The sequence below is a fragment of the Argopecten irradians genome, unplaced genomic scaffold (assembly GCF_041381155.1).
Source record: "Argopecten irradians isolate NY unplaced genomic scaffold, Ai_NY scaffold_0324, whole genome shotgun sequence".
Taxonomy (NCBI): Eukaryota; Metazoa; Mollusca; class Bivalvia; order Pectinida; family Pectinidae; genus Argopecten; species Argopecten irradians.
This window is the reverse complement of record NW_027187791.1, coordinates 8,880-22,118: the sequence shown is the minus strand read 5'-3', so window position 1 is coordinate 22,118 and position 13,239 is coordinate 8,880. Positions and strand designations below refer to the sequence as shown.

Sequence of the window (13,239 nt, the reverse complement as noted above, 5' to 3'; positions counted from 1 at the left end):
ATCCTATTTCGGATAGTTTCGAACACTACTCAAATTATGAAAGTAAGATTTTTGTCGGCAAACCGGCGCAATGGGTCCCTAAAAAACTGGCGATATATTTTGCATATTGCAACAGTTTTGATGATGTTTGGAATTAAGATTGTATAAATGATCATTATAATGACCATACCGACAGATAAGTAATGAACATTTTAAACCATAAATAAAAATTATTTATCGTTCAGCCGATATATCGTACACAAAGCAGCAAGGCCAAATGTTTAATCTTAAGGCCCGTACATATGTATAGATTTATAACTCGCTGTCTCTCCTGATGGAAATACGCTGGAAGACAAATCGCCTATGTTTGCGTTAACGCTCCAATCTAGATTCACGTTTAAGTTGACAATTACAAATAATGGCATTCAACTCTATACTTTAATCGACCAATCAAGGTGCGTTATAGATTTACAGGTAATACACGTGCCTCACGCTGGCCTGGACAGGCACGCTCACAGAGGTGTCAACAGCGTAGCATCACAAAAGCCAGACCGCTGAGATCCACCAGCAAGTAGTATGATCTTCACTCTTCTGTCAGCTCCAGCCAAACACAATCCACTCTTGTTGGGTAATTTGAAATAGATACGTAGCTTATTCTTCATCCATGTAACAACTCAGTATACAGGTAAATTTTAAGCAGACACTATGTGTTAAAACTAGTTACGTAATTTAACGCAGACAATATGCAATCGGGTTCTTGGTCACATCTGGACAGTCACAGTGCGTTTGTGACCTAACTTTCTGTTAACGAAATGAACTGTAACACAAAATTTGTTCAACAGGACAGTTTTCGTAAATGCAACCTGGATGTTCTTTAACCTAACAAGGATAAATAAATTAATTTACGTTTTGTTACGAATTTATACAACAAAGATCTAACTAGATTTTCTGTAAAGGCATAACGGAAAGTTTCTACTCTTCAGTGTCCTCGGACGTTCGAACGGAAATATAAGGCCACGATCGTGCATGGCTGCTGTTCTGGCGGGCCCTTGTTCCATCTGCAACATTATGCTTAGAGCGATCTGACTACGCAATTAATTATACAATTCTACCAATCTTACATTCGCTTCATGTTATTAGCAGTAAAATGTTTAGCGAATTATGTAATATACTCTAAGGAAAGGTAAACGACGTTTCCTATTGATCTTACTGCTATTATCATTGAATTTATGCCATGGTAACTCAGTTACTCATACATCTAGTTTTTACCAATTTTAACTCGGATAGTTTCGAATTCACGATTTTTTCCTGGAGCTCTAATTTCGGATAATTCGAACTGGTCCATCAATATTTATTTAAACTTTTGTTCGAAGGTTTACCGTATGTCCCCCTTTGTGCCATAAACCCCACTACCAAACACCTCACTTGCCGTTGTCCTCGTGCATGTCACATCCGGCATTATTCCCCCAAATCACAGCAAATCGGAGGCGCTGTATCTCGGTACTACGCTGCAGCGCGGCCGATTTTGATGGCGGTTTTTCAACATTCTTGTCAGGAGATCAAACAGCAATAACATATCTAAATACATTTTCCGTTCCGTGTACACACTTTTACAACTGGTTTAAGAAGAAAAACATTCTTATTACCTATCCAAAGTTTGGTTTATTCATTAAATTTGTGTAGCTGTATGTATTAAATGACATCTACTTACGTTTCTCAATCCACTGTGCATATATTTCACCTCTGAAAAGATAAAAGTTAAGATTGGCTGTGAAGTGGGCGAATAAAGTTAATAAAGATTTTACAGAATACTGAATCAGCTAAATTGGTAAAATGTCTCATTCCGACTGTATAGACTTCTTTTATGGTACTGTAACAGTTCTGGATGGGTTCGATCTCCTACGACCACATTACTCAATAGTTTGAGCATTCAATTAGTGTTTGGTCACCAATCTGGCTGTGCAGTTTTTCTCTCCGTATACATTTGGTTATATGCCAAAAAACTTGTTTAAGCGAAATGAATGATTGGCGTAGGGATACCTAGAACTGATTTGTGTGATTAAACAAACCTTTCTCTATAAAACAGCTGAGCTGGTAGAGCTTCTCTATGGACTTGGTGGAAGGTTCATCTTCAGCCTCCTGACACTGCAGGGTGACCTCAGAATCTATACCCATGTATTTATCTATAAACGATGCTCCAGAGGAGGCCCCACCTGCTGCTCCCTGTAGATGTTAAAAAGAATTCACCTTGTCATATCTGTGTATGGATTAATTAAATGTATATATTTAAATGTCATTCATATTTTTTTCTAAATATTATGCAAAAACTTAGTGAAATCTTTTGATAGTCAGTAGCAAAGAGATACTTGATCTAAGTGTGAAGTTCAATATAATGAGTTTTAACTGTATTACTTTATTACTGTATCTAAGGTTAAAATATGATATCAAAATAATATACAATTAATATATCAATAATGTACACTCTAATCTGAACTTAATGAAGTTTAAAATTGAATAATAGCACACTATCTAACACTATAGAGTTTCTATCATGTGTTCAGAGAAAACTAGTCTTAGGTATTATGATTATGTCAATCAGATTTTTAACTAAAAGATCACTTTACCAGTTTTCTATACAAAATGTACACACAATAGAAATCATACAATCATACTTCCCCCATCTTATAGGATCTTACCTCAATTGCTGGCACCTTCACCTTTTGTTGTAAGCACCTGACTATTTCAGTCCAACATTCATTGGCATCCTAAAATGGAGAAACAAGAAACAATGTTTAGGGACGTTCAAGATAATACCTGGATATGAGACCTCTGTATGCAACTTGGTAATCAGTAACCCTGATCAAAACATGGTACTACAGTAACTGCCGTTCACGAACAGTCCATTAATCACCACAACTTGCCCCCAAAACCCTAAATAAGGCATAACCCAATTACAATATCATTGGTTTTTACCTTACAAATGATTGTTCTCCAACTAACATTGAAGATTTTATATTCAATAATATATTATTACTATGCACATGTAGTTTTTCAACACGTGCACTTAATCTATCTCAGTCAACACTAAGCCTTTGTTTTGTACATCAAAGTGATTTTGTAACCACTTCTAAATCAGTGATAAACCTAAAAATTCCTCCCAGACATGTAACTTTGGAATACAGTAATGGACAATAAGCTGTTACCTTTTTATAGTTAATACAGACCTGCTGAGCGTAGCCTCCTTGTTCCGACTTTTCAGCAAACTGAGGGTAGGCCATGTGGAGTACTTGGAGGAAGATGATTGGTGGAATTGCTGATCCTGACTTTTCAACAGCAACACACAGATCCCTCATGGCTATAATAATATAAATTCAATATCTGTCAGTTTGGACTATTTCTAATATGTTTAAATCTAGACTTCTTTCTCTTTAAATCTAGATTTCTATTGTGTAGACTTAGGTACATCAAAGACAGATCTGTATAGACCTTTTCCTATTCAACTTGTATTTTGTCAGTCAATCAAATTTATAAACACAATTTCTGAAGTTGATCAGCTCAAGGCCAACATTTTGATAAAAAGGCAGAATAATTCAGACTACCTTTGGAATTGATATGTGTTATATAACAAATCTCAGATTTACCTTTTCTGAACACAAAACAATGCAATGCCATTGTCTATATATACATCAAGGTCTGTTTTTAACAGAACAAATAAGTGAAATTCTGGTTACAAAATAAAATGTTAAATGAAAAGCATTTTAAATGATATCAAAATCCATCCTGGATATGAAATGTAGGTCAAGTATTTCAGAATGATGAGAACATATCAACACAGTCAATAAGAAAGGTTTTTATTACAAGGCAGTGATTAATGGGATAAGAATCCTACATTAAAGACCGAGAAAAATCATATATTCTGGAATTAACATTTTTATCAGGATTACCTGCAGTAATGGAGTCAGCAGGAGAAATGGCTCCACCCATAGTTATGTCCCCTTTGTACCTATAAAGAAATGTTAAATATGATGTACAACAGGCATAATTCCGCACAAAAAATGGCTGAACTTTTGCAGAAAAAGACAATAGGTCTTCAAAAACAATTTTTTATAAATTCAACTCTCTCTATAAGCTTACATAATATGCATTATCATTGTTAAAAATTCATTTGCATGATAGCAAAAATGAATAAAAATAATTGAAAAGAAAATTTATACTTTTTGAGGGCGTCTGTGAGTTCTGGAATGGATCGTAGACATTGGATTGTAGCGTTCATATAACAGGTGTTTCCTAGATTGGTCAAACCACTTGGGATCTCCAACTGTGAAAATTCAACAAAATGACATATATCACAGACAAAAAAAAAAGCATAACATCTCAATGAATTAAGAATCTGGTCCAAGATTGATCCAAAAATTATCTTGTATCAACACTGATAGATAAATACTGACCTAACACTACTTTAATTTTTGACAAATTGTATTTTCTGTATTATTTATATTTAGACTGATCAGTGAATTTAATATTGCTCATACTAAGTTATATTAATTACTAATTACACAATCCCCTCCATTGACTTTGGTAGGAATTGTAAATATGTTATTTCATTGTAACAGAAAAACATGTTATTCCAAAATCCATGTTAACAGATATTGGTGTAAAGGGAGAAAACTTACTGCTGTAGCTAGCTGTTCCTCGCTCATATCCTCCATAAATACTGTCTTCTCTACTGGCTCCTGGGGTAAAGCCTCCGCTGTCCCCATCATCAGAAGTGTGGCTCCCTGATAACAATGTCAGGGTGAGATTCTAAATACTTAAAGTTTTAACTTTCTTCCATTAATATGGAACAAAAGTTAAAAGTTTCAAAATATCTGCATCCCAAAGCATTCATCTCTCAATGTGATTTAGTACTTATCATTTTCATCATTTTTTATTAAAAGCATTGAATATCAATACAGTATTGATTTGTAACAATGGACTGTACCTATATAGCTAGATATTGTAGGCATGTTTACTTACATCCTTCAGTTTCACCTTTCCCCAATCATCATCCTGTAAAAAAAAAATATTGGAAATATTTTACAGCAGTCTACTGGATAATTAAAACTCAACAGTTGTACCAACAAAACATAAAACTTTATCAATATACCCCATCTATCTCCAAGAAACATTCTCAAGGATCTTACTTTCAAACTGTACCCTAGCCTATACCCTTTGAAATGAATGTGAAGATGTTATATGAGAGATCTGATAATCATTATATGCTTGAAACATTAGACAGATAAGTTGACTAATGCGATTTGTATTTTAAACATTATATGACCTTTGAACTCACCTTTAATACAGCTCCCTTCATCATAACTTTCTGTCTCTCTGGCTGGACACCCGACAGAGCAAACAGTTGAGCCTTGAGGACGATGGGCAGCTCGTCTGTGTTACAGTCCACATCACTAAACTTCTCCTTCCCCCACTTTACATTGACTGAAAGGATCAAACATATTCAGTTTAACTTTCATTTAAAAGAAAAAAGAAAGCATTTCTGATACTGATTATAAAATACAATATGAATGTTCCAAGTTCAGATATTCAAGTTATCTGTTGATTTTTTTGTAAGGGAGGGCAACACACCAATAGAAGGTGGAGTTATTGATGGTAGAGCTATTTTGCAGTTGTGTCAATATTACCTGGTACATGTAATATTGATTAATGTGCACTATATGAAGGGGTTCTCTAGGGTCATTTGGAACCATAGTACTGGGCCCTATTCTAAATGGAAATTATTTCAAATTAAAAATTAGCTAAAAAGGCCTCTGATAAGTCTAGATCTGAACTTGGTTAAAACAATATCATATATGTAAACATGTGAGAGAAACTTTTCTAACTAATATTACTTTGAAACCAAACAGCAACTACTCCATATTAGACCCATTGGGTATATTAAAATTAAGCTGCTAGCTTATCATGAAGCATCTGTCTATAAAAGTATGAACTTATTATATGGTACTTATACAGAATAATCACAATTGATTAATATTATCTCTTTTACATCTAAAAATGTCCCACAACCTGCAGCTTCGCTAGGGTTACATAATTTACACATGCTCCATTATCTCTATACCCTCATAACCACAACAAAATAAAGATTTATTTCTTAAATAAATGAATTTCTTCAAAAATAAAACAATTACAAAAAAAAAATCAATTGATGCTAAACAGTCATGTTCCTGCAGTATGACACAAATCTTCCACAATTTTATCACCAAAATGTTACGTACTTTATTCTATTAATTGGATAATTAATAATTGAGGTTTGGTTGGATTTGTGTAGAATTTGATGGATTCGTGTAATTGCGTCGAGCCCATTTATTCAGCTAAAACTCAATAATTAAATGAAATTTGAAATGCGAAGTTCGACAAAAGAGAGTCAAACTATTTAAACACAACATATGGATATTATCTAGGATTTCAAGAACTATATGGAATCAAATATCCGATCAGCTAAAATTCCAATCTAATTATTGAAAGAATGATGTAGTAAGAGCTCAGCTCTCCTGGCGCTGGCCGAAAGGCCGCGAGAGGCGATCAAGCTCTACTGATACCAATAAACACGTGTGTGTGCATGTTGATATATATGTCCCAATACTACTTCAGTACGCCTACCTTGGACTTTGAAATTGTTGTACCTTTACGCGGTTAAAAATGTACCTTCGCAGCCCCGTCCAAGTTGAGGCATGCCATGTATACATAATTTCTCGTTATTCTAAGGCCCAGCTAGCAGCACGACGAAGCACTATTTGGGAAATTTTAGCATTATAACTAAACTTATTACTCTAATTTGGTGTTATCTTAGTATACACGATTTATATTGCAAAATTATCATTGCTAAGTAGTTTTATTTTACATCATATACAAGACCAAACACATATTTAAATGAAAGTTCTGTCCAATTATATTCTAGTGTATGCTTCTCAATCGCACCGGCATGTGCACGTTCGTTGACAGCCACTTGACTATGGCCACACAAACATCTTGGTAGCCGCCAAAGACGTTACGTATCAACCAGCGATTCGAACCTTTGCGAGTAATTTCGGATAGCCTATGTGTGTCTATGATTGATACTTAATTGTTCTACTCTACGAAGATTGCGACCAGTCTCATGTGACTAAGCTCGTGAATGGTGTGCGTACCAAAACCCAACTCCAAAACGAAAAGGGATGACGGCACTCTTATTCGCTATTGTCGAAATTTATTGAATAGCACCCATGCATCATAGGGTCTGATAGAAACAACAGATCTGAAGTTAGACATTAATTCTTGAACAATTCTTCTTAAACAATTGCACGTGGTGTAAACGTCATGTGGCATGATAATATCGTGTTGGAAAATATTTATAAATTGCTTTCAATGTCCGTAGAAAAAAATAGACAATAAAAAATTATATGATGTTATACAATCTTTAATACATGTCTAGCTCTGCGCTCTATCCTGAGGATTAAGGCCCCTTTGTAGAATGTCTTCATAAGAGTCCGCAGCTCTCTCTGCGCTGGCCGTATCAGTAATGGGCCGGACGTTCTGAAGCGACAAGCTTCCTACAGTACTAACCATAACACGTGAGTGAGCATATATATTCCCAATACCCCATTCCATACCTACCTGTCGTCCAGTGGACTTTGAGAACATTTGAGTCCCGCGAGGAAAAGTCCTCTGCGCCTCTCAGTGTAGTAAGTCATGACCATTCGTTTTTAATTTACCCCCCTCGTTATCATCACGCACGAGCAGTTGTGAAAATTGTTCTTTACTAGACTAATTGTGTGTATCAGAATACACTACATGAATTTACAAATATTGTAAACCAGTAGTTTTAAATTTACCAAATAAACAGATACAAGCATACAACGAATACATTGAAGATGTACGAGATTGAGACGATTGTAATGTTCTAAATGACGTCTAGCGGCTAATAACTGTCAGCAGTGACGTCACATAAAAATTGCACCGCAAAGATGACAGGCACAGATTCGCACGTATTTTCGATAGCATGGCATGTTGCCAAGTTTTTCTCTCCAAGATCTGAAGTCAGCAGTGACGTCACAAAACCAGACGCCAAAGATGACTGCACAGATTCGCGCGTATTTTTGATATGTTTAGCACCTGCATCTGATAAAAACAAGATTGAAGTAGACATTATTTGAATTCTTTCTAACAATCGATAGTATGTGCATGTCAGTGAAATATTTTAATTGTAATCACGTAGAAAAATATAGACAATATAAAATTATGATGTAATACATCTTTTACATGTAGCTGCGCTCTGTCCTGAGGATCTGCCTTAAATTCCATAAGAGCGCAGCTCTCTGCGCTGCCGTGAAGAGCCGCGTAGAGCGAAGCTCTACTAACCATAACACGTGTGTGAGCATATAGATTCCAATACACTCCAGTACCCCTTGGACTTTGAAATTGTGTCCCGCGGAAAAAGTCTCGCGCCTCCATGTAGGCAGCCATGTATTTAATTCTTCGTTATCAGCACGACGAGATTGAAATTTCTTTAACAGACTAATTTAGTGTTTATCAGTATACCGATTTAAAATTATTGTAAGTAGTTTTAATTTACACATATACAAGAACAACACATAAAATGAAGTTGTCCAATATATACTATGTATGTATTAATTATATCCCCCTCAAAAGTTCAGCATGACGTCCAAAACCTGCGCACGGCACAGGCACCGTGGCAGGTTGCAGCTCTAACAAGTGACGTCACAAAACCTGACCGCCAAAGATGACAGATTCGGCACAGATTGATAAAAACAAGATTGAGAGTAGACATGATTTTGAATTCTTTTCTAATAATCGAAAGTATGTGCATGTCATAGAAATATTTTATTGTTTAATCTCGTAGAAAAATATAGACCATATAAAAATAAATGAATGTTATAATCATTTACATATATCTGCTCTCATTACTGAGGATTTTGCCTAAATTCATAGAGCGCAGCTTCTCTGCGCTGCCGAAGGCCTCGGTAAGCGAATCATCTACATAATCCAGAACACCCTTAGAGCAACTAATTCATTACACTGCCAAACCCCTTGGACTATGAAATTGTGTCCCGCAGGAAAATTCTCGCGCCTCCATGTAGCAGCCGATGTATTACCTTCTCTTTATCAGCACTACAGAATTGAAATTTCTTTCTGTACTAGCGTAAATGTGTTATCATTATAACGCTTTTAAATAGCTGTATAGTAGTTTTTTAATTTACACATGTACAAGATACAACGCAATAATTAGTTGTCCAATATGTACTGTGTATAATGTTTACTCAAGTGCACGGCACCTACACTAACCTTAGACACACATGTATAGCCACGGGCATATAAAAACAAGATTGAAGACGTAATATTGCTATTTTTTGTGATACTTTCTAACTATCGAAAATTGCAATCCTGTTTTATTGTATTTTCATAGGAAAAATATAGACTAAATGATGTATAATCTACATTTCGCTGCCGCTCTTCTTATGCTTTTGCCTACATATTATTATACTGTTATTAAATCTACATGTAGATTATGAAAAACAAACTTCACAAATGTTGACATGACAATATTTTTTGTGAATGAATTTTCTAAGATAATTGAATAAGTAACATATGATTCCAAGATGTATCTTAAATCTTAAGCTGATATAAATAAACCTTTGTAAGTTGGCATTTTCAACCAAACTTTTCAGTCTTCTCGTTTAGAACCTCTGCTGCTTTTTTCGACAGGAAGTTATCGTCTGTACGGGCCGTGCGCATGCGTTTCAATTAGATACTGTTCCGCAGTAAACAGTATATATTTCAAATTAAAAATAAATAGATACATTCATTAATAGTGTTTGTTATTCATGTTTCTAAAACAAGGATATTCTCATACAAATTTTGAGTTATGTTTCACCTTATTTTGAGTTTCTTTTGTCACTAGATATTATCACCGCACGTGAATATTTTAGCTCCTTCCAGAAGAAACGGGCACCCTGCCATTGACTTTAAAGTGGGGCGTGTTTAACAAAGTTTTGGATTGGATTTAGTCACAACAGTGTATACGTCAGATATTCGGTGTTGATTGTAAGTTTTATAGTTATGTCATATGTTTTACCACATTCAAATTTCATTTGATACCTTCTCATGTTGGAATTATTGAGCATGTTTTGAGTAAACTTATAGAAAACTTTCTCATCATTTCACCTGTTGTGGGCAGTCTGTGTTTGATGTTCGGCAGCTTAGCACTTTAAGTCAGCTTACACGTGTATGTGTCATGTAGATATTCCGGATAAATGTTGAATGTTTGTAAGGCCCTGATGTAAACGTAATTTTCCGTTGCGATGGCAGTAGACTCGATCTTAGAATATTCTTTCAATAAACAAATATAGTGATATTATTACATGCATGACAATTGACTTGTTATAATGAGATTAAATAAAGAATGCATTGTATTTTGATCACACTCCAATTCTTGATTTATATAATGATACAAAAATAAATAGAATGGAACATTGTATAACTAATATGACTAAAGGCAAGGCCTTAAAGGGCACAGCTAGCTGTTACAGAAACCATCTAATTTATGCGATGTTAAAAAGTGCAATTTATAGGAAATTACGGAGCTGAATTTTCTGTTTATCTTTTTTATTCATATATTCACACATTTATCCTTGCCCCAAACCACATTTGAGAACAGAAAGAAATTTTATTTCCCGTAGCAGATTTTATATCTGTTTTTGGTTAAGTTGATTATTTTGTGAAGCTGGTCCGAATCACTTGAACGCTATGCTTCTTGTCTGGATGAAGATTACTTCGTCGGATCGTAAGAGCGTTTGAACTGCTTGAATAAATTATTAAGCTTACTTCAAAGCATCACATTCAGGACTGGAATACATAGGGTAAAAAAATTGGCGATTGCAAACTGAAGCTGTCATTTATGTAGGATTAGATTTTGAAGATTGGAGTTTTTATCTTATATTCTCATGTATGTTTTACCTTAGAAGTGCTTCGCATTTGTGTGCCCTGCGGACATGAAGGGCTGTGCCCTCATTAACTCCCTTGATTCACTCTGTAGCATTGGATTAAATCAGACAAGGAAGTGTGGATGGCAACTCTTCCAACATCTAATCATCAGACACCATTCTAGAATTGAATACAGTAGAAATTTCCGTGCCGTAGAATTTTTGTACTGGAGATTTTTTGGTACCGGTACAAAAAATACTTGACATCTTATGAATTTATTTGCTGTATATTGAAACATATGTAACAGGAGAGGAGAAAATCGTAGCAGCAGAACAGTATTCGAACCCGGAACCACTCCCGAACACTAGCTGAATGCTCTACTACCACTGAGTTTACCTGGTCAATAATGTCATCGACCCATTCCAATCCAGCTACACATGTACAAACTGAATTTATTATTGATACTTCAAGTTAATCAAGAAGTTCATCATACTAACTTAAATTGGATTATTGTGTCATCAACATATTAATGCCAAATGTTGTTCTTGTATTTAGTTTTAATCTAGATCTAGTTGTCTGAATAAAACCCGACCAACTCAAAGTCTTGGTACTACAAAAACAATGTGATGATATCACAAAAATTATATGAAAATAATAGAAGTCACCTACCCATGGTTTGTGTAGGGGTAATAGATTATACAACGTAACAGAATGACCCCTGCTTCATCTTGTGCCTAGAGGTCAATTTTTTCCAGAGGATAAAAAAACATAGCAACAGGAGACATCGAATACAGGCCGTCAGATGACCCCAAAAAACATCTTCCGTGTTGACAACTCCCCACGACACCTGGCTGTGAATAGGCAAATAGAGAATATCGTTTAATCGTGATACATGATAAATACGTAAATAATTTACACTTAAAACGAACCACAAGCATATTAATTTTCGCCGTAAGGTTGTAAGATCCGATATTTTAATTGTTTAATAAAACAAAAATATCATCGCTCATTAATAATAGCATTCCTTGTTCACTACCTTTAGGAATTCTGACACGTGAATCTTTGAGTAAACCATCTAAAACGATAGATAACAAATGTCAATGTAGATTACTCCTAAACAGGATTGGATTTGTGTCTACAATTCTAAATAACCTAAATAATATACAAATTAACAGAACATTTATGGCCTGGCAAAAACATGAACCTTAACGGATCTTGATAAAACTTCAAAGAGCCGATCAACTGTATGTTTGCTTTTAACACATGTGCATATGAAATTTCGAAAATTGTGGCGCAGTGATGAAGCCATGTCGTTCACTCGACCTAGAAATGTACTTTTGAGAATTCCTCCCTGTATTGTTGATCTATGGCGGTCGAATAGCTTGATAACAGTTACAGAAATTAATGCATAATCTTCAAGTAGCAATGAAACATAAAAACGTAGCAAGTATCTTTTTTGCCATCCTACAGCTCTACTATACTGTACGCAACACTGCCGTAGTCATGCAACGCCACGACTTTGCCATATGCTTTTATTTCCGTCCTAACAACGAGTAACGCTTAGACAATACGCACATACAGTCGTAGTCAACAAAGACTCTGCTTGAACGAGACTATCATGAAAATGAGCGATTGTTGTAAGGGCGAAGTCTGGTTATCTCCAACCGCACTAAAATAGAGTATTGTTACGTTATAATGTAATAAATCATATATTTGGAATGTGCAAATTGCTTTAATCTCCAGATGGTTTGAGTCAGTTGAATTATGTACTGAACAGTGATCTTGATTCAACATCCTGCTTGCTGCATTGTAAATCGTAACATAACAGGCGTACGAAGACCTTTGCAGATTCATGCATAAAATAACAAGCCAAATCAACTATACACCCGTTTAATCTGTTACCCCCATGATGATCTTTCCCTAGGTCAAACGCGTCAGCCAAGTACTCATGAAACATATATCGGCGAATTTTTCGTTTAAAATGTAATATGCAAAATGTGAAATAATATTATTCGATTTTTATCTTGAGAATTGATTTCCCAAATATTTTATCAAATAACCTGAAGGTCATGTATAACCCTATGCAAATACACTGAGTTTGGGAAAAAACAAATGATGAGAGATGGTAAAAAATGTCGTATACTCCGCAAAATTATAAATGCAAATATAACCAGAAATAGATGTAAAAACCCGAATTCGATATGTATGTGAGTGGTCCTCAGTATATATTCAAATGCAAACCCCAACAGATAATTATATAATACTGTGGCTTTGTTTGATTTG

The 13,239-nt window shown here is 35.1% G+C and overlaps 1 protein-coding gene across 1 annotated transcript; it reads right to left on the bottom strand.

Moving 5' to 3' along the window:
- Window positions 1-1,618: 1,618 nt before the first annotated feature.
- On the bottom strand, window positions 1,619-9,712 carry LOC138312452 (ubiquitin carboxyl-terminal hydrolase 14-like). The gene is made up of 10 exons (XM_069253322.1): window positions 9,667-9,712; window positions 5,312-5,457; window positions 4,996-5,028; window positions 4,653-4,757; window positions 4,194-4,297; window positions 3,924-3,982; window positions 3,204-3,334; window positions 2,676-2,744; window positions 2,049-2,202; window positions 1,619-1,722 (listed from the first exon to the last, which is right to left on the bottom strand). Exons 1-10 carry the CDS (start codon window positions 9,680-9,682, stop codon window positions 1,649-1,651), a joined length of 891 nt encoding a protein of 296 aa, XP_069109423.1. The 5' UTR covers window positions 9,683-9,712; the 3' UTR covers window positions 1,619-1,648.
- Between the last annotated feature and the right edge of the window lie 3,527 nt (window positions 9,713-13,239).